The sequence below is a fragment of the Aotus nancymaae genome, unplaced genomic scaffold, assembly GCF_030222135.1.
Source record: "Aotus nancymaae isolate 86718 unplaced genomic scaffold, 86718_ANA_hifiasm-v0.15.2.pri h1tg000008l, whole genome shotgun sequence".
In the NCBI taxonomy this organism is placed as follows: domain Eukaryota; kingdom Metazoa; phylum Chordata; class Mammalia; order Primates; family Aotidae; genus Aotus; species Aotus nancymaae.
Genome location: NW_026988419.1, coordinates 58,799,983 through 58,821,802, shown reverse-complemented (window position 1 = coordinate 58,821,802; position 21,820 = coordinate 58,799,983). Strand labels below are relative to the sequence as shown.

General features: G+C 37.0%; 1 protein-coding gene across 8 annotated transcripts in view; it reads right to left on the bottom strand.

Moving 5' to 3' along the window:
• UBR3 (ubiquitin protein ligase E3 component n-recognin 3) overlaps window positions 1–21,820 on the bottom strand; it is a 254,046-nt gene that overhangs the window by 161,230 nt on the left and 70,996 nt on the right. For all 8 annotated transcript variants that reach the window (XR_010341473.1, XM_064373357.1, XM_064373358.1 and 5 more), the window contains exons 9-11: window positions 19,868–20,047; window positions 18,249–18,382; window positions 4,486–4,572 (exon numbers count right to left, since the gene is read on the bottom strand). Coding sequence is in view for 7 of the 8 variants with exons in the window: in XM_064373357.1 (XP_064229427.1) it covers window positions 4,486–4,572; window positions 18,249–18,382; window positions 19,868–20,047 (401 nt within the window). In the remaining variant the exon portion in view is untranslated. The remainder of the gene's footprint in view (window positions 1–4,485; window positions 4,573–18,248; window positions 18,383–19,867; window positions 20,048–21,820) is intronic.

Below are 21,820 nucleotides of genomic sequence, written 5' to 3'. Positions count from 1 at the left end.
GGAATCAAATTAACCATATACCTATCTTCCACTTCCTTAAGTTAGGAACTGTTTTATCACTGTATTCCCAACGTCTGCAACATAGTAAACATTCAGTAAATATTTGCTGGATGAATGCATGTTCTACCTTCCTCTTCCCAGAAGACTCTAGCCAAACCCACTCTACTACAAACTCACAATTATTGCCCTACATGATATTCATGTTTTCAAGAATTCTTAAATGGCCTGTCTTATAGGAAAATTTATTCTATCCCCTCTTTCTATACAATTATTTGATTTGGCTTACTTCAGTTCAAAACATATTACTGGCCAGGCACAATGGCTCACACCTGTAATCTCAACACTTTGGGAGGCCAAGGCAGGAGGATCACCTCAGCCAAAGTGTTCAAGACCAGCCTGAGCAAGATGGTGAGACCCTGTCACAAAAAAGAAAACAACAACAACAAAAAAAACAAACATATTATTTGCTTGATTTGTGCTAGATTAACATAATAACTGCTAACATCCACCCACAAGGATGAAAGAAGAACTAATGTTTATCACACATGTAATATGTGCCTCTTAGTCAATCCTCATTGGTTAATATTATTACCTTCAATTGATGAGGAAATGGGCTCAGCAGTGTTAAAATAAATAAATAAAAATATATTTAAAATTAAACTTAAAAAAATCTGTCCAAGGCCACACAGTTAGTTGAATTATGGCAGAGCCGCAATTTACACTCAAATCTGCCTGTCTTTAAAGCTCTTTCCACTGCCAACAACCAATACAGTTAAAATACCAAACCAAAAAAAAAAAAAAATACTACCAAACAAGGAGTTTTGAAATGTGGACTCTGGACCCAGAAGTACCATAATTTGCTACATAACTAAAGGCAAGTCACTTAATATCTCTGCATCTCCACTTCTCAATGACAAAAAGGGAGGAATAATAAAACCTTTTAAACACCATATAAAAACATATTATTTGATTCCTAAGTTCTATACTTAATTTCTCTTCTTTTAAGAATCCATTTAAATTTTTGAGAACATTCAATATCTTCCTAAAAACATTTCAACGTGAAAAATATATTTTCTAGAGTTCAGCTGCTCTGTATGTCATACATGATTCTAACTGTCCTTCATTCCACTCCTGATTCTAAGCATGATTAATGTAAATATCATTTTCTTGTGTATAATTTTCCCCCAGTTCAATCTTATTGTTGGCTTAGTCATGTTAGTATTTCAACAATAATTCCTGAAGTTTCAAATACCAAAGAAAACTGGGTTGAGAAAAGCTTCAGTTAAACCTCCAGCTGAGGAACTGATCCTGGACAGGGTGAAGAAGGGAAGCAGGCTGGAAGTGGGATGGAGCTCTGTGAAGGGTGGAGAATGTTCTCTCTGAAGACTGACTCATTACCATTTAAATAAACAAAATTTAAGCCCAGAGACCAACAATTAGACAAGGCAAAGAATCAAGGTGAGTTGGTTGGGGCAGAAACAGAATGCAAATGGCAAAATCCAGGTTGAAGGCTAAGAGCTGACACAAATGTTGGAGGAGGGGTGACGAGAGGTGAAGAAAAGTTAATTTAGGGCAGAAGGGATTACAGCTAAAGATAACAAAGGGTTCTTCCCTTCTGAAACCATTCCTAAAGCCACTAGGAGGTAAAGAGAGGGAGTAGGGTAAAATAAGCATCTAAAGGTTAGGAAACTGAGCAGTAAGTCAGAGCTCAAACTGAGGAGGGCAACTCTTCGGGGTAGTCGAGGGGTTGAGATGTCAGAGGATGCTTGGGCATAGGGGCTGTGGCCTAGCATAGGGCATCAGATGTGGGCAGAGTCAAAGGGCACCCACAGAGCAGGGCAGCCCACTGTAGAGCATCAGAGCCAATCTGGGTGAGGAGGGCCTCCATGTGGCGACTGACCTGGTATGGGGAATCAGAGCCTCACTGAGGTAACGAGGGCAACAATACAGGAGGCCAGCCTGGAATAGGAATCAAAATCTAAGCTGGGTGAGGAGATCATCCACATGTGCAAAGAGCCCGGCAGGAGGCATCAGAGCCAAGGCAGGATGAGGAGGGCATCCAAAAAGAGGAAAAGCCCAGTGTGGGAGTTCCAAGCACAAAGAAGGTGAACAGGACTTCTCTACAGAAAGGCAGTCCAAGGTGGGGAGTCAGAGCCCAAGCAGGATTAGGAGGGTGTCCATGTGTGGGGGAAGGTGGAATAGGATGCAGACTCAGAGTCAAAGCAGGGAAAAGAAGGCATCCATTGCAGAGGAAAGAGAGGCAACTGAGATGAGAATTGCTTCTCATATTTATATGAGATTGGTCATATATAAACATAAATTTATAAATAAGTAAATATATTAAAGATAACAGAAACCAGGTTTCCCACTATTGAAGAAAACTAGAATAAATTCTACAGTGTTAAACAAGAATTAAAAATACCAGTTTGAACTCATAGCTTTCTCTATGGACAGAAAAATAAATGTAGATGCAAATATGTATACAGATTTATGTATATATACTCCTAATCTCTGTTCACTGTGAGGACTTGGGAGCAGTGACACCCCAATAGCAATGAGTCCGTGTAGCACCTAAATTTTTCTAAATACTGTCCTACACTAAAAGTAACCAGGGATCCATAAAGAAATGATTGATTCCAGGAATGGATGGGGAAACTATGACTCCAAAACATCCTGGTGGGCCAGAAAACATGGAAGTACTCAAAAAATGATGGGACAAGCAGAAACTAGCTTAAGGGGCTCTCACTGGCCAAATCTGAAACAACTGGAGCATCAAATAAAAACAGTAACAGCTTATAACCCATTAAATAAAATAGAAACTATGAATCTCTAGAGACAAAAATAAATGAATTAATTGAAAATTGGATCACAAAACACTTTATTAATTACATGAGAAAAAAGATAATTTTATGATGAAGGAGTCTAGCAGGTACCACCCTAATCAAGTGATCAAAGAGAACATCATTAGTGGAACACAAATCACAAACTACTAGATAGGATGCCATGAAAAGACTACAATATCACTTCCGTAATATTCCTGAAAAAGATACATGATCTGAATCTAATCATGAAACAAACCCACATTGAGAGACAGTCTTCAAAATGTCACTGTCCTGGCCACACACAATGGCTCATGCCATTAATCCCAGCACTTTGGAAAGCCAAGGCAGGTGGATCACCTGAGGTCAGGAGTTCCAGACCAGCCTGGCCAACATTGTGAAACCCTCTCTCTACTAAAAATCCAAAAAAATCAGCCAGGTGTGGTGGCACGCACCTGTAATCCCAGCTACTTGGGAGGCTGAGACAAGATAATCACTTGATCATGGGAGGCGGAGGTTGCAGTGAGCCAAGATCACACCACTGCACTCCAGCCTGGGCAACAGAGCACGACTCTGTCTTAAAAAAAGAAAAAGAAAAGAAAAAAAAAGTCACTGTCCTAAAGTACAAAGACAGACTGGGAAAATGTCTCAGACAGAGACTAGAGACATGATAACAAAATGCAATTCTGAACCAGATCCTTTTTCTATAAAAGATATCATGGACAACTGGTAAAATATAAATGAGTTCTAAGAATTAAATACTAATAATATATTAATGATTTTTATAGTGGCATTCTGGCTATATAAGACAATATCCTTCTTTGAAGGAAACACTGAAATGCATGGGGGTAGTGAGGCAGCAAGTCAACAAATGAACTCTCAAATGGTTCAAGAATAGAAAGTTCTTTGTCCACTCAACTTTTCTATAAATTTGTGATTGTATCAAAATTTTTTAAAACAGAAAGAAAGGAAAACATACGAGAGATAAAATTTGCCTGCCCTCCACATACACATAGAAACACACAGCAACAGTTCTGTGTGCCCAGGGTTCAGAAATCAGATGAAATGAGGGTGAGCTGTCTGAAACAAGATCTTTCTTTTGCATATAACATATTCTGACCCTACCTCATAAGAGGAAAAGAAAGAGTTTCTGATGATAAACTCAGCTATTAAAAGCAATTATTTGTTCAATTTATACATACCATGTCTGTGCCAGCTCTTCTCAATATTAACAATAATCACCTTTGTTCAAGTCCATCTTTTCCTATTCTGACAAGCAGAACACTGTCCCATTAATATAGCTGTGATACCCTTTTCATTAATCTCCCCTATCTTACTCACATTTGCATTGCACTTTTACATATTCAACTGAAACTAATTTTCACTCCTGAGAAATAATGAGACATATATATTTAATAATGGAAAAAGAACTCATGCCAATCTTCTCTAGGAAATAAGCAGACATATTAGTGTACTCTAGAAATTCCTAAATGTCAAAGAACTACAGAACTAGCCTCCTCTTTAGACTTCTCTTTTTCAAAGCCTAATAATATGTTCATTCTGACTTCCTTCCCTCTCCTATGAAAAGGTATTCATTATTTTCAACATTAAATGAAATCTAACACTTTTCTTAAATGTCTTTACATATATCAAAAAATATACATACCTCATCTACGAAGTTAATAGCATCAAACCAGTCTTGAAGAGCTTCAAGGCAATATCTAACAACATTTCGGGTATATTCTTGAGTTTCCTAAAATAGTAAGTTATATATAATAAATTTATAATATATAAACATATATTTTCAACATTAAATTATATGTAATATATAGTATATACACTGTGTGTAAATAAAATGGTAAAATGTATATATTTTTGAGATTATTATATTTGCCATATCAAGAAATTGTCCCTTCATAAACTAACAACCGGTGACAAATATGAAAATTAAACAAGTCAATATGCTTTCTTTTTCATAATATGCTTCTAAAAACGAATGAAAGCTGTAACAGAGTTTAAATAGATTTAAATCAGACTCTATTTCAAGAGAACCCCGCCCCCCAATTTCTTATAAATTCCCTAATGTTACTGTTTAATAGGTACAGAGTTTCTTTGAGGCTGATGAAAAAGTACTGGACATGGATAACAGCGACGGTTGTACAACACTGTAAGTGTACTTCAAGTCACTGAATTTTATAGCTAAAAATAGTTGTAAATGTTATGTATATTTTACACAATTAAAAACGTACGTGGACTGTAAGTAACCTGTGATTATCCTGACTTACAATAGAATTTGGAAGAAGAAATGATGTGTGTGTCACTTGAAATAAGACTACTGTAAAAGACAACTACAATGTCTTGTGGTAAAACAGATCCATCAGAATAAGTGAGTTCTAAATTTAATAGAAATAGAAATAATGATAGGCTTGCTTACAAAGAAAAAAAAAGAGGCAAAGGATTTAAAAAGATATTTCTCCCAAGAAAACATACAGATGCCTGATAAGCAAATGTAAAGATGTTTAATCATGGGAAAATGCAAATCAAAGCCACAATGAGATATCATTTCACATCAACTAGGGAGGCCATAATTTTTAAAATGTAAAACAAAGTGTTAGCAAGGATGTAGAGAAATTGGAATCCTTATATATTGCTGATAAGACTGTAAAATGGTACAGCTACTTTGAAAAACTGTTTACAGCTGGGCACGATGGCTCACACCTGTGATGCCAACACTTTGGTAGGCCAAGGCAGAAGGATCACTGGAGGCCAGGAGTTCAAGACTAGCTGGGGACATGGAAAGACTCTATCTCTGCAAAAACATTTTTTTAATTAATCAAGAGTGATGGCGTGCATTTATAGCCCTAGCTACTTGGGAGGGAGGCTGAGTTAGAAGGGCTACTTGAGCCTAGGAGTTCAAGGAGGTGATGAGCCACAATCACGCTACTGCACTCCAGCTTGAGCAAAAAGCAAAAGAAAAAAAAAGTTTGGCAGTTATTTAGTAAGTTAAACATAGAGTTATCATATGACCAAGCTATTCCACTCCTACGTATATTTCCAGAGAACTAAAAATATATGTTCACACGAAAAAATGTACATAAACACTCACAGAAGCATTACCCATAGCAGCCAAAAAGTGGAATCAACCCAAGTATCTGTCAACTGATAAAAGGACAAATGAAATGCTGTATATCCATATAATAAAATATTACTCAGCCAGAAAAAGGAATGAAGTACTGATACGTGCTGCAACAGAGCTGAACCTTGAAAACATTACATTAAGTGAAAGAAGCCAGACACAGAAGGCCACATATTACAGGATTCCATTTATATGAAATGTCCAGATTAGGTAGATTTATAAAGACTGAAAAGTAGATTAGTGGTTTCCAAGAGATGAGGGGAGGTTGGAACTGGGAGGATGCAATTTCTTTTGGGGGGCGATGGAAATACTCTGGAATTAGATAGTGGTAGTAGTTGTAAACTTTGGGAATATACTATAAACAAATGAATAGTACACACTTCAAAATGGTTAAGATGGTGAATTTTATCTCCATTTTTTTAAAAGTTATAAAAAAGATACTTTGAGGCATCAATATATAACGTGTAAGTGCAGAAAACATCAAAGCCACATGTGTTAAACTCATCAGCCACTTGTGTAAATTATATAAATATGTCTTTTTAAAAAGCTGAAAGTCTCACATTCATTCTTGACTTCTCCTTCACCTCACTCATCTCCATGTCCTGTCAATTCTTGCTTGACATTATCATATAGCTTCATGCCTATTTCCATTGCCACAATCCAGACCAAAATCACTTACCTAGTCACCTTTCTAGCATCCTCATCCTGCTTTAATCTATGCCATCTGTGATTTATCTCTATAAAATATTATTTTATATATTCTACTTCACACCTCTCACTGAAAAAAATTAATGGCACTTATAAGTTATCATAAATAATCTGTCATAACCAAACTAAAGTAGCAGGTAATTCACAGATAGATAAACTTTTAAAACCAATGTTCTCCCATTTTGTCAAGCATTTGGGCAATGGGATACCATTACAGGCACTTAGCGCAAGTGTAAACTGGTACACCACCCTTCTGGAGAACAATTTGACAAGTAGGTATTAACAGTCTTTAAAAAAGTGACCAGTTAATTCCAGTCCTAAATACAGCATATTTGGTAATCATGTTCTGACTGTCTCTCTCCTATCTTCCTACTACTACCACCCCCATCCTCAAAAGTCTGTATGCCTGCTGACTTACTCGTTTTATGACCTTGAGCAAATTACTTACATTTTATGAGTCTCAGTTTCTCTATATGTAAAAAATGGACATAATATGACCTACTTCCCAGTACTGTTCTAAAGAGGCAAGTGAAATGATGAAAATACAATGCTCTGTATCGTAGTTTAATACTATGTCTCACAAGTAGTTAAGTGCTTCAAAGAGTCAAGACCACATTCATCTTCTAACAAGTCTGCAGTAACCTGTAGTTGCCACTGGATGAAAATTTTGCAGCTTTTCTCCTCAGAAAACAAACATCAGTAAAATTCTAGAAATGTGTCATCCCTTTATCCAATCTTCATGTTGTTAGTTAATCTAGCATTAAAAGTATGATGCTCTACTGACTGAGCTATCCGGGTAGTCTTACTTCTTTTTTTTGAGATGGAGTCTCACTCTGTTGCCCTGCTGGAGTGCAGTGGTGCAATCTTGGCTCACTGCACCCTCTGCCTCCCAGGTTCAAGTGATTCTCCTGCCTCATCCTCTTGAGTAGCTGGGATTACAGGCACGTGCCAGTACACCCAGTTAATTTTTTGTATTTTTAGTAGAGACAGGATTTCACTGTGTTAGCCAAGATGGTCTCCAAATCTCAAAGTGCTAGTATTACTTTTTTAACTAGCCCTTAATGTTTTCAAGAATCAAATAGCATTTGGCTGGGCACGGTGGCTCACACCTGTAATCCCAGCACTTTGAAAGGCCGTGGAGGGCGGATCACAAGGTCAGGAGTTCAAGACCGACCTGGTCAACATGGTGAAACCCCATCTCTACTAAAAAAGCAAAAGTTAGCCGGGCGTGGTAGTGGGCGCCTGTAATCCCAGCTCCTTGGGAGACTGAGGCAGGAGAATCACTTGAACCCTGGAGGCAGAAGTTGCAGTGAGCCGAGACAGCATCACTGCACTCCAGTCTGGGCAACACAGAGAGACTCTGTGTCCAGAAAAAAAAAGCATTCAGTGCAATCAAAGACAGTAATTTATCAAGTGAAATTTCCTTTAAATTACTTAAACCTTAAGTTTTATATTTTACAGTAAAAAATTTAAAGAGAAATATTTTTTTCCTATAAATAATAGTGTTTCTTCCAGTTTATACTTCTAAACCCTGACAGCACTGCAACTAAAAAGCTTTGGACATTCTTGCTTTAAAAACAATACAGCAAAGTGATAGAGAGCACTGGTTTTTAAATTAGATGAATTTGCTTCCAAATTCAGCTTCTACTTGTAGCTATGTAACAAGTTATTTAACCTCTGAAAGAACAGAATGATGCCATGTACTTTATAGGAGATACAATGAAGGTTAGATAAGAATGTATTAGAAGTGCCTAGAACAATGTCTCACATAGTGTAAGTGCCCAGCAACAGAATGTCTGATCTAGGAACCAGATGCTCCTATAACCAAGAAGTTACTCTCTCAGATACTGCCAGGACAACAGGAGCCTGTTTTCTCTCTGTTCTCTTTACTTCATAGGTTAGGAGAACCATACCACATTGTAATCCTAGCCTTCAAAGCTGAAATATGAACTACTGCCTGGAAACAATGATTTTTCATTATCAAAGAGATAAGCATAACCCTAGCACCTCATAATTCAAATTCACCCTAAACACAGTAGTCAGAATAATCTTCTTAAAATACTGCTCTTTTTATATCAGTATCACATCAACCCACTTTAAGGAATCTGTCTTCCGTTGGCTTACATACATGACACGGCATTCTTCTGATTTTTCTCTTCACCTTATCCCTAATATCTAAATGTCAGTCCTTTCTTCAGGGTTCACATCTCTCTTCTCCCTATTTAATCTCATTCCATCCCTTGGTGATAAATATCTTCTATATGTCAAAGAGTCTAGAATGTATATATAACCTCAGTGCAAACTTACTTTTCGAGTATGAGACTCATATAGTCAACTTCCTATTCACTATTTCTACTTGGATGTTTCAAGGGCATCTCAAACTTAACCTATTTAAAGCTAACTCTGATATCTCTAAACCCAATTTTCTCTCATCTTTACTACCTTTATAAATAGCACTTCATACACAATTTGTCAAAAGTCTCCCTCCCTCATCAATTATGTACAAGCCTATAGATTCTACCTCCAAAATACATCTTGAATATCCAAAATATACCTTGAATATATCTCAGATATATGCTACCTGAACTTCATGCTTAGACAATAGCATCCTTTTATTTAACTGAGAAATAATAACCGAATGTATTTATGGGGTACAATGTGATACACACACACACACACACGCACACACACACAATTGTGGGATGAGTATATCAAGCTAATTAACACATCTATCACCTCAGACACTTATTTTTTGTAGTGAGACCATTAAAAATCTACTCCTTTAGCAATTCCAAAATGTAAAATGCATTATTATTAACTACAGTCACCATGCTGTGCAATACATTTCAAAAAGTTACTCCTCTTCTCTAGCTAAAACTTTGAACTCTGGTCAAAATCTCCCCATTTCCCACTCCCTCAGGCCCATCTTCTGGAAACCACCATTCTTCTCTCTACTTCTATAACTTCAACTTTTTTCGATTCTACATATAAATGAGATCAATTTATCACAGTATCTTAATGGGTCTATTTACTCCTGGTCTTGCTGCTTCCCACCTACCATATTCCCACTCAAATCCAGTCTTCTCCAGGAACAGAATGATCTTTTAAGTGCAAATCTGATCACATCAAACCCGTGCTTAAAAATCTTCAGTGGCTTCTCCTTAAAATGGAATACAAGCATCCTTAACATGATCTGCAAATATCTGCAATAATAATTTGATCTCTGCCTATCTCTCCAACTCCACCTTGTTTTACTCTGTGGTTCCAGCCACAAATTCTGAATATATCTCAGATATATGCTACAAATTCCTTAAAAGGACCAATCACCATCCTACCTCTCCCACCACCACCACTAACCCCAATTTAATCTTCACAGAATTGGCTCCTTCATATCCTTTCTTCATAAAGGTATTCTCTGATACTCAACTCCAAAGACTTAAGCATCTATCTAGATAGTGTCTGGCATATATTTTTTGAATGAATGAACAATCAAACCTCATATCACATGACAGTTTCTTGATAAATGCTACAGTGGAAATTAAAGTACACTATAAATACAAATCTGACTGGAGGAATAAAGGAGATTATATATTTGAGTCTTGAGAATTTTTGAAGAAAACTTTAAAATTTTGAAGAGTAAATATTAGTTGTTCATCATATTGTTTAGAATCACTACCCAGGTCCCACTGCATATCAAACGAATCAAAACCTCTCACACTGGGGCTTTTGCATAGGTACTCTTTAAGCTTCCAAGATAACTCTCATGCAAGAAAAGCACTGAGCCAAGAAAATAGAATGAAAGAGCATATGCCAAAGAAAAAGCCTAGCTTGAACAAAAGCACAGGAATCAAGAAAGGACACCACATGTAGAGGAATATTAATCAATCCAATAAAGGCATGGAGGGAGGGGGGTATAGGAACATGAATTATAGGCTGAGATGGGCTGATCACCTGAGGTCAGGAGTTTGAGACCATCTGGCCAACATGGTGAAACCCTATCTCTACTAAAAATACAAAAATTAGCTAGGCATGGTGGTGCACACCTGTAATCCCAACTACTTGGAAAGCTGAGGCAGAAGAATCACTGGAATCCAGGAGGCAGAGTTTGCAGTGAGCTGAGATCACACCACTGCACTCCAGCCTGGGCAGCACAGTGGGTGAGACTCTGTCTCAAAAAAAAAAAAAAAAAAAAAGATAATGAATTATGAAAGCAAGTGGAGAATTTTAAATGTCTCTATAGAAAAAGCAGATATAATCCTGTAGACTGAGGAAAACCTGAATGATTTTTAAGTAAAGGAAAGGAAAACATGTAGAGCTTAGAAAAGTAACTTGGTGTTGAGATAGATTACAGCAGAAAGAGTCTAGAAACAGGAAAATCAGTTAAGAAATTACCTTAATAGGGGACACATCCAAGGTGGCTGAATAGGAACAGCTCTGGAGTTCAGTTCCCAGTGAGAACACAGAGGGTGAGTGATCATCGCATTTCCAAACGAGTTTTTACTGTCCACAGACCAGGTGATTCCCAGGCAGAAAAGCACCATGAGTTTCCAGCACAGCTGTTTCAGCCAGCACAGTGAGTCTCCACACAAAAACTCACACAAATCTGGCCAGCTGTTTCAAAAGGTGCCTGTAATGCCTGGGAGACAGAGCAGCCCATTCAACTGAAAAAAAGGGGGCTGAAACAGTGAGCCAGGTGATCTGGCTCCATGGGTCCAACCCCCACAAAGACCAGCTCAGGCTGACATCTGGTGGGTATCCTTCTGGGACAAAGATAACAGAAGAAGAAACTGGCAGCAACCCTTACTGTTCTGCAGCTGCCGCAGGTGATCTCCAGGCAAGCAGGGTCTGGAGTGGACCTCCAGAAGTCCTACAGCAGAGGGGCCTGACTGTTAGAAGGAAAACTAAAAAACAGAAAGAAATAACTTCATCATCAACAAAAGGGATGTCCACTCAGAGATCCCATCCGAAAGTCACCAACTACAAAGACCACGGGTAGATAAATCCACAAAGATGGGAAGAAACCAGCGCAAAAAAGATGAAAACACCCGAAACCAGAATGCCTCTCCTCCTCCAAGGCAACAAAAATCCTCACCAGCAAGGGAACAAGGCTGGATGGAGAATGAGTCTGATGAATTGACAGAAACAGGCTTCAGAAGGTGGGTAATAACGAACTTCTCTGAGCTAAAAGAACATGTTCTAACCTAATGCAAAGAAACTAAGAACCTTGAAAAAAGGTTTGACGAAATGCTAATGAGAATAAACAGCTTAGAGAAGAATATAAATGAACTGGTGGAGCTGAAAAACACAACACAAGAACTTAGCGAAGCATACACAAGCTGCAACAGATGAATTGACCAAGCAGAAGAAAGGATATCAGAGATTGAAGATCAACTCAATGAAATAAAATGAGAAGGCAAGATGAGAGAAAAAAGAGTGAAAAGAAATGAACAAAGCCAACAAGAAATATGGGATTACGTGAAAAGACCTAATCTACGTTTGATAGGTGTACCTGAATGTGATGGGGAGAATGAATCCAAGCTGGCAAACACTCTTCAGGATATTATCCAGGAGAACTTCTCCAACCTAACAAGGCAAGCCAATATTCAAGTCCAGAAAATATAGAAAACACCACAAAGATATTCCTCAAGAAGAGCAAACCCAAAGCATCTAATCATCAGATTCACCAGGGTTGAAATGAAAGAAAAAATGCTGAGGGCAGCCAGAGAGAAAGATCAGGTTACCCACAAAGGGAAGCCCATCTCACTCAAAGCAGATCTCTCAGCAGAAACCCTACAAGCCAGAAGAGAGTGGGGGCCAATACTCAACATCCTTAAAGAAAAGAACTTTCAACCTAGAATTTCATATCCAACCAAACTAAGCTTCATAAGTGAAGGAGACATAAAATCCTTTATGAACAAGCAATTGCTCAGAGATTTCATCACCACCAGGCCTGCCTTATAAGAGCTCCTGAAAGAAGCACTAAACATAGAAAGGAACAAAGAGTATCAGCCAATCCAAAAATGTACCAAATGGTAAAAAGCATAGACACAATGAAGAAACTGCATCAACTAATGGGCAAAAGAACCAGCTAGCATCAAAATGGCAGGATCAAATTCACACATAATATTAACCTTAAATGTAAATGGGCCAAATGCCCCAATCAAAAGACACAGACTGGCAAATTGGATAAAAAGTCAAAATCCATTCGTGTCCGGTATCCAGGAAACCCATCTCACGTGCAAGGATACACATAGGCTCAAAATAAAGGGATGGAGGAAGATCTACCAAGCAAATGGACAGCAAAAAAAAGCAGGAGTTGCAATCCTAGTCTCTGATAAAAGAGACTTTAAACCAACAAAGATCAAAAGAGACAAAGAAGGGCATTACATAATGGTAAAAGGGTCAATGCAACAAGAAGAGCTAATGATCCTAAATATATATGCACCCAATACAGGAGCACCCAGATACATAAAGCAAGTTCTTAACAACCTACAAAGAGACTTAGACTCCCACACAATAATAGTGGGAGACTTTAACACTCCATTCTCAATATTAGACAGATCAAAGAGACAGAAAATTAACAAGGATATCCAGGACTTGAACTCAGATTTGGACCAAGCAAACCTAATAGATATCTACAGAACTCTCCACCCCAAATCCACAGAATAGATATTCTTCTCAGCACCACATCACACCTACTCTAAAATTGACCACATAATTGGAAGTAAATCACTCCTCAGCAAATGCAAAAAGAACAGAAATCAGAACAAACAGTCTCTTAGACCACAGTGCAATCAAATTAGAACTCAGGATTAACAAGCTAACTTGTACGACTTCATGGAAACTGAACAACTGGCTCTTGAATGTTGACTGGATAAACAATGAAATGAAGGCAGAAATAAAGATGTTCTTCAAAACCAACGAGAATGAAGAAACAACATACCAATATCTCTGGGACACATTTAAAGTGGTGTCTAGAGGAAAAATTATAGCAATAAAGGTCCACATGAGAAGCAAGGAAAGATCTAAAATCGACACTCTATCATCAAAATTGAAAGAGACAGAGGAGCAAGATCAAAAAAACTCAAAACCTAACAGAAGACAAGAAATAACTAGTATCAGAGCAGAACTGAAGAAGACAGAGACACAAAAAACCTTTCAAAAAATTAATAAATCTAGGAGCTGGTTTTTTGAAAAGATCAACAAAATAGACACACCACTAGCCAGATTAATAAAAAGAAAAGAGAGAAGAATCAAATGGATGCAATAAAAAATGATAAAGGGGATATCACCACCAATTCCACAGAAATACAAACTACCATCAGAGATTACTACAAACAACTCTATGCACACAAACCAGTAAACCTGGAAGAAATAGAGAAATTCCTGGACACTTGCACCATGCCAAGTCTAAACCAGGAAGAAGTCGAAACCCTGAATAATAGGTCAATAACAAGGTCTGAAGTTGAGGCAGCATTAGCAACCTACCAACCAAATTTTTTTGTCTGAATTTTACCAGACATACAAAGAGGAGCCAGTACCACTCCTTCTGAAACTATTCCAAACAATCCAAAAAGAGGGAATCCTTCCCAAATCATTTTATGAGACCAACATCATTCTGATACCAAAACCCGGCAGAGACTCAACAAGAAAAGAAAACTTCAGGCCAGTATCCATGATGAACATAGATGCAAATATCTTCAATAATATACTGGCAAACCGACGGCAACAGCGCATCAAAAAGCTTATCCATCACGATCAAGTAGGCTTCATCCCGGGGATGCAAGGCTGGTTCAACATATGCAAGCCTATAAATATAATCCACCACATAAACAGAACCAAAGATAAAAACCACATGATTATCTCAATTGATGCAGAGAAGGCCTTCGACAAAATTCAACAGCCTTTATGCTAAAAACTCTCAATAAACTAGGTATTGACGGAACGTATCTCAAAATAATAAAGCTATTTACGACAAACCCACAGCCAATATCATACTGAATGGGCAAAAACTGGAAGCATTCCCTTTGAAATCTGGCACTAGACAAGGATGCCCTCTCTCACCACTCCTATTCAATACAGTATTGGAAGTTCTGGCCAGAGCAATCAGGCAAGAAAAAGAAATAAAGGGTATTCAAATAGGAAAGGAGAAAGTCAAATTGTCTCTATTTGCAGACAACATGATTGTATATTTAGAAGACCCCGTCATCTCAGCCCAAAATCTCCTGAAACTGATAAGCAACTTCAGCAAAGTCTCAGGATAAAAAATCAATGTGCAGAAATCACAAGCATTCCTATACACCAATAACAGACTTAAAGAGAGCCAAATCAAGAACGAACTGCCATTTACAATTGCTACAAAGAGAATAAAATACCTAGGAATACAACTAACAAAGGATGTAAAGGACCTCTTCAAGGAGAACTACAAACAATTGCTCAAGGAAATAAGAGAAGACACAAACAGATAGAAAAACATTCCACACTCATGGTTAGGAAGAATCAATATTGTGAAAATGGCTATACTGCCCAAAGTAATTTACAATTCAATGCTATCCCCATCAAGCTATCTATGACCCTCTTCACAGAACTGGAAAAAACCACCTTAAACTTCATATGGAACCAAAAGAGAGCCTGCATAGCCAAGTCAATTCTAAGCAAAAAGAACAAAGGTGGAGGCATCACGCTACCTGACTTCAAACTATACTACAAGGCTACAGTCATCAAAACAGTACCATGGTACTGGTACCAAAACAGATATAGACCAATGGAACAGAACAGAGGCCTGGAGGCAATGCCACATATCTACAACCATCTTGGGAAAACTTGCTAGCCACGTGCAGAAAGCAGAAACTGGACCCCTTCCTGACACCTTACACTAAAATTAACACCAGATAGATTAAAAACTTAAACATAAGACCTAACACCATGCAAACCCTAGAAGAAAACCTAAGCAAAACCATTCAGGACATAGGCATAGGCAAGGACTTCATGACGAAAACACCAAAAGCACTGGCAACAAAAGCCAAAATAGACAAACGGGATCTAATTAAACCCAGAGCTTCTGCACAGCAAAAGAAACAATCATTACAGTGAACCAGCAACCAACAGAACGGGGAAAAATTTTTGCAATCTACCCATCTGACAAAGGGCTAATATCCAGAATCTACAACGAACTAAAACTGATTTACAAGAACAAAAACAAACAAACCCATTCAAAAGTCGGTGAAGGATATGAACAGACACTTTTCAAACAAAGACATATATGAGGCCAACAAGCATACAAAAAAAAAATGCTCATCATCACTGGTCATTAGAGAAATTCAAATCAAAACCACATTGAGATTTTAATGATTGCCATTCTAACCACTTCACGCCAGTTAGAATGGCAATCATTAAAAAATCTGGAGACAACAGATGCTGGAGAGGATGTGAAGAAATAGGAACACTTTTACACTATTGGTGGGAGTGTAAATTAGTTCAACCATTGTGGAAGACAGTGTGGCGATTCCTCAAGGACCTAGAAATAGAAATTCCATTTGACCCAGCAATCCCATTACTGGGTATATATCCAAAGGATTATAAATCATTCTATTACAAAGACACATACACTCGTATGTTCATTGCGGCACTGCTTACAATAGCAAAGACCTGGAACCAACCCAAATGCCCATCGATGATAGACTGAACAGGGAAAATGTGGCACATATACACCATAGAATACTATGCAGCCATAAAAAACGATGACTTCATGTCCTTTGTAAGGACATGGATGAATCTGGAAACCATCATTCTCAGCAAACTGACACAAGAAAAGAACATCAAACACCTCATGTTCTCATTCACAGGCAGGTGTTGAACAATGAGAACACATGGACACAGGGAGGGGATCATCACACACTGGGGTCTGTTGGGAGGGAATAGGGGAGGGACAGCAGGGAGTAGGGAGTTGGGGAGGGATAACACGGGGAGAAATGCCAGATACAGGTGACAGGGATGGAGGCAGCAAACCACATTGCCATGTATGTACCTATGCAACAGTCCTGCATGTTCTGTACATGTACCCCAGAACCTAAAGTGCAATAATATATATATATATATTAAAAAAAGAAATTACCTTAATAATCCATGTTTTTAAAATACATAGAAATAAAGGAAAGAAGCAGAAGAGGAACATTTCAGGAATGAAAGAAAGATTCACAGTATCTGATTACAGGCTGAACACAGCTAGTATAGCAAGGGGAGAAAGTTTCCAGAATGGACAATTACATAATTTAAAATACCATTAAATGACAACAAGGTCACAAAAGGAAATATAGTATGGACAGATAATTTTTAAAAGTTAATTCAGGACCTGTGAAAATTCATGTACCTACAAGGGGATCTACTTGAATGATCAGACCTGTTAGAAGTTTGAACCTGGCAACACAGTGAAACCCCTTCTCTACTAAAAATATAAAACTTAGGCAGGTGTGGTTGCGCACACCTGTAATCCCAGCTACTCAGGAGGCTGAGGCAGGAAAATTGCTTGAACCTGGGAGGTGGAGGTTGCAGTAAGCCAAGATCGCGCCACTGCACTCCAGCCTGGGCAACAGAAAAACTCCCTTTGAAGGAAGGAAGGAAGGAGGGAAGGAGGAAGGGAAGAAGGGAGGGAGGGAGAAAGGGAGAGAGGGAGAGAAAGGACATGGAAGGAGGGAGGGAGGGAATGAATTTCAACCTAGTAAGACTAACAAACTTGAGAGTCATCTGCATTTAGAGAATAGCTGAACTAATAAAAGAAAGTATAAATCTACTTAAAGAAACACATATATTTAAATGGTAGATGGAAGAGAGCTTCATAATAATAAAGAGCAGACTTTACTATCCCATTTCTCTTTCACTTTGTTTTTAAAAGGTCAGTAAACAGACTGAGAAATTCAACTATTTTTAAATGAGCTGACCAAGTCACCCAAGTAAAAAAAAGAGGCAGAACCAAGATTAGAACCCAGGGCTTCAAAATATTTCCACTACAAAATCTTGTCCAACATGATTACTGGTATAAAATAACTGGCTGGAACTTCATGGTGTCCATATATCAAAATTTTAGTCAAGTCTTTAGTTTAATTGGGTCAGGGTATTCCATTTGTCTAGACTGCCCAAGGTTTCTGGAGACCCATCAAACCAATGCTTATAATATTATATATTACAATATACATAACAACAACTAGATGTTTTATGAAATTTATACTTGTTTTGCCCTTGGAATCTTAAAAGTGTAAACTTTATTGAAGGCTATCCTAGTCCTTGAAAGATAAGAAGCATTAGGCGACTGATAATAAATGAAACAATAAAGATGAATGTGGAGACCAATGAAGTTCCAAAGACTGTTCATAATGGCAACAGGCTGGAAAGATCTGATAATAATATATTCCAAACTCCCTAAGAATAAAAATTACTGCCTCAGGTCAGCTTTCATAAAGCTGAATTCAATTTGAAACAAAATTAAACCCTGCACATTATATACAAGTGAACTAATCAATATTTTTACAAGTCTTTTTCTAAAATAATTAAAGTAAACACAGATATTAACAAAAATATTTCCAACATACCCTAACTTTACAATGTGATAAGAGTCCCCACATTGGCTGTGCACAAGCCTCAAGTTCAGCAGCAAAGGCAGCATAGTAGGTCTGAGACTCAAATTCCACATGTTCATTTAGTTCTCGCTTGTTTAAGTTCATACCTTGCAAAAATTAAAGCAGATTTAAACCTTGTCAAATGGAAGCACACATTCAGATTAAATATCAAATACATTTAGCTGTCCCAAACACATTTTATGCACACAAATGGCATTACTGACACAGTACATATAGAAATAATTACTAAAAACAAAACAAACTAGTCCTTTCAGAATTTTTTACAATCTGTTTTCTTAGAAATATTTTATGAATTGTTTCATATAACAAATTCAACACCTTTTAATAAGAAAGTCAAAACAATTTTAATTTCTTAGTTGAAAGTTTTGTGTGTTATGAATCTTTCTCAGAAAATAGAATTCACATTTCTATATTAAGGGTTACAAATGCTTCAAAGCCAAGCACAGTGGCTAATGCATGTAATCCCAGTACTTTGGGACACCGAGGCAAATGGATTGGTTGAGCCCAGGAGTTCTAGACCAGCCTGGGCAACACAGTGAGACCCTGTCTCTATTAAAAATAAAAAAATCCAGTTAAATGTACTCCTGTTTCTTTTCCAATCATTTGAGATTTTTCCTAACTCCTTGGTATGTTTTATAAACAATTTATTAAAGTACTTACAAATACCAATTAAAATAATGAGACATTTCTTTTTTTATTTTTTATTTTTGTATAAGCATTCCCTTTATTCCATAACCTGGCCAGCATCTGTTACTTTTTTTACTATATATATTTTGTACCTTAAGTTCTGGGGTGCACGTACAGATCGCCCAGGACTGTTACATAGGTATACACATGCCATGGTGGTTTGCTGCATCCATGCCCCCATCATCTACACTAGGTATTTCTCCTAATGTTACGCCTCCTCAATTCCCCCACCCGCTGCTATCCCTCCCCAATCCCCCTCACCCCTCAATAGGCCCTGGTATGTGATGCTTCCCTCCTTATGTCCACGTGTTCTCATTGTTCAACACCCACTTATGAGTGAGAACATGTGGTGTCTGGTTTTCTGTTCTTTTGTCAGTTTGCTGAGAATGATGGTTTCCAGCTTCATCCATGTCCTGCAAAGGACATGAATTCATCCTTTTTATGGCTACATAGTATTCCATGGTGTATATGTGCCACATTTTCTTTATCCAAAATATTAATTAAAAAATTAAAAGATTGACAATATCAAAAAGAAATTTTTGTTTTTAATATTCCAGAAGTTAATTTTATGTAGTCAGATTTATTGTTCTTTTATGTCTTGCTTAATTGCTCTTGCGCCTATAAAATCTTCCCCTAACTCAATTCTGACCTATCTTCTCTTTGACCTATCTTATCTTCCAGTTAAGTTTTTTAAGCATATAATCCTTGTCTGTCTAAATTTTACTTTTATAGATCTTATTTTTTTCTGTTAAAAAAAAAAACAAAATAATGAGACATTTCATGTGTAGCCTGAATGATGTGCTATTATATTTTAATCAATATTTAATAATTTAGCATTAGGAATTTTGTAAACCAAAAAATTAACAAAGGGGTAAAATTCATACCTTGAAAGAAAGATACAAAGTTCATCCATGTAACTAACAAACCATGATCCTCCAAAAATCTCTTTGCCACACTTTGATGAGAAAGAATATTAATAAAATCACTAACAAGAGGCCAGTAAGTGTTATTCTTCAGTAATGCTTCTCCACAGTTCACTACCACATGTAAACTATTTTCTTCATCTAAAAAAGACACATCCCAAAAATTGCATAAGGTTTTTTTAAAAAGCTTAGCCAATGATACAGAATATATACACTTTAGAATCAGATATACCTAAATTCAAACCACAGCCTTCCATTTAATATCTATACAGCTTTAGGCACAATATTTACACTCTCTGAATCAATTTCCTCATCTATAAAGTGGAAAATAAAAACACCCATCTTAAAAGAATTACATGAAGCATTAATAAAAAGCACTTAACACATCATTATAATTATTATCACATGTCCAATATATGACATGATACCGAGGTAGCATATTTTCTTGATTCTAATTTTCTTGATTCTATTGATATAATGCAATATTTTCTGTTCCAATCAATTTTACTCCTAGATTAATCTCATTTCATCTTATCAATCAAATCTGTACAATTTCAAGAGATGTACATTTAGTTGCTTTCTTCTATTCAAAAAATACATCAATAAAATTTTTAGCAAAAAATATTTCAAAGATAAAAGAAAAAAAAAAGACCACAGATTTCTTAGGCCTTAAAAAAAATCCTCAAAATTTAAATACATCATTGGGGTGGTGGGGGGATAGGCTTGTACAAAATCTTTATCATTAAAAATTGTTAGTATATATACATTAGCTCTCTTTAACCTATTTCAACTTCACTGACTCACTGTACTAAGGAGTTTCCATTCCCATTGTAAAACATATTAATACCCATAATATATGGAATACTCAAGGCCAGCAGCTCATTCCCTGTACACAAGCTGAGGCATATGGCTACCTAGCGTCAATTTTTGTTTCTATTCATGCTAATTGTTCTTTTTATCGTAATTATACAATTTAAATCAAAAATATATGAACTAATGACATATGAAAGCACAGAGAGGTATTACAAAAACGGAATCACATGCTTTTGAGAGAGAATAAAAACAAGTGCCAGGGAAAAAAGCTAAAAAACCTTGAGACAGGAAAATCATAAAAGCCTCTAAGTATTTTACACTCAGATTTATATCCTAACTCTATTTTAAAGAGACTAAAATTGGAATCCACAGATGATGCTTCATAGATGTGCTATTTATAAAAAAGATGAGCAAGAACTCCAGTCAAGAAAATCATATCCTGAAAATGCTTTGCCCAAAGTTAAAAGATTGGAGAATGAACACATAGTTCTGCTTTAAGTTAAAATACAACGTTTAAGGTATGTATCTTTTTTTTTTTTTTTCAACGATGGGGGTCTCCCTATGTTACCCAGGATGGACTCAAACTCCTGGGCTCAAGCAATCCTCCCACTTCAGCCTCCTCAGTAGCTGGGATTACAGGTGTGTGCTACCACACCTGGCTCACATTTTTTAAATGATTCCTCACTTTAACCAACTTATTCATCTACCTACCTACCTGTCATATTCATCAGTCAGGAGTACCTCTAGGGCACTTTTAATTTCCAGACTTAGGTTTCGGTCCATAGAATTATTTTACCAAATATTAAACAAGTTTAACAATAGCTAAGAACAGGACCCACTGAAGTTAAGTATACTCTCTTTCAGTACTTTTCAATGGACAAGAGACGGTCTAACTCAATGAGGAAGTAAGATTAGGGACTTTTTACAAATTATTAATACCAACCCTGAGATTCTGAAAAGCACCCCCCATGACTGACAACTACTGAGCTAGTGAGCCATTGATATTGATGTGACAGTGCTAAGGGATGCTGGGAATTTTTCAGTTAAAAATTGAAAATCACTGTTCTATTTAATTGACACCAGAGGATGAATAAGCAGAAT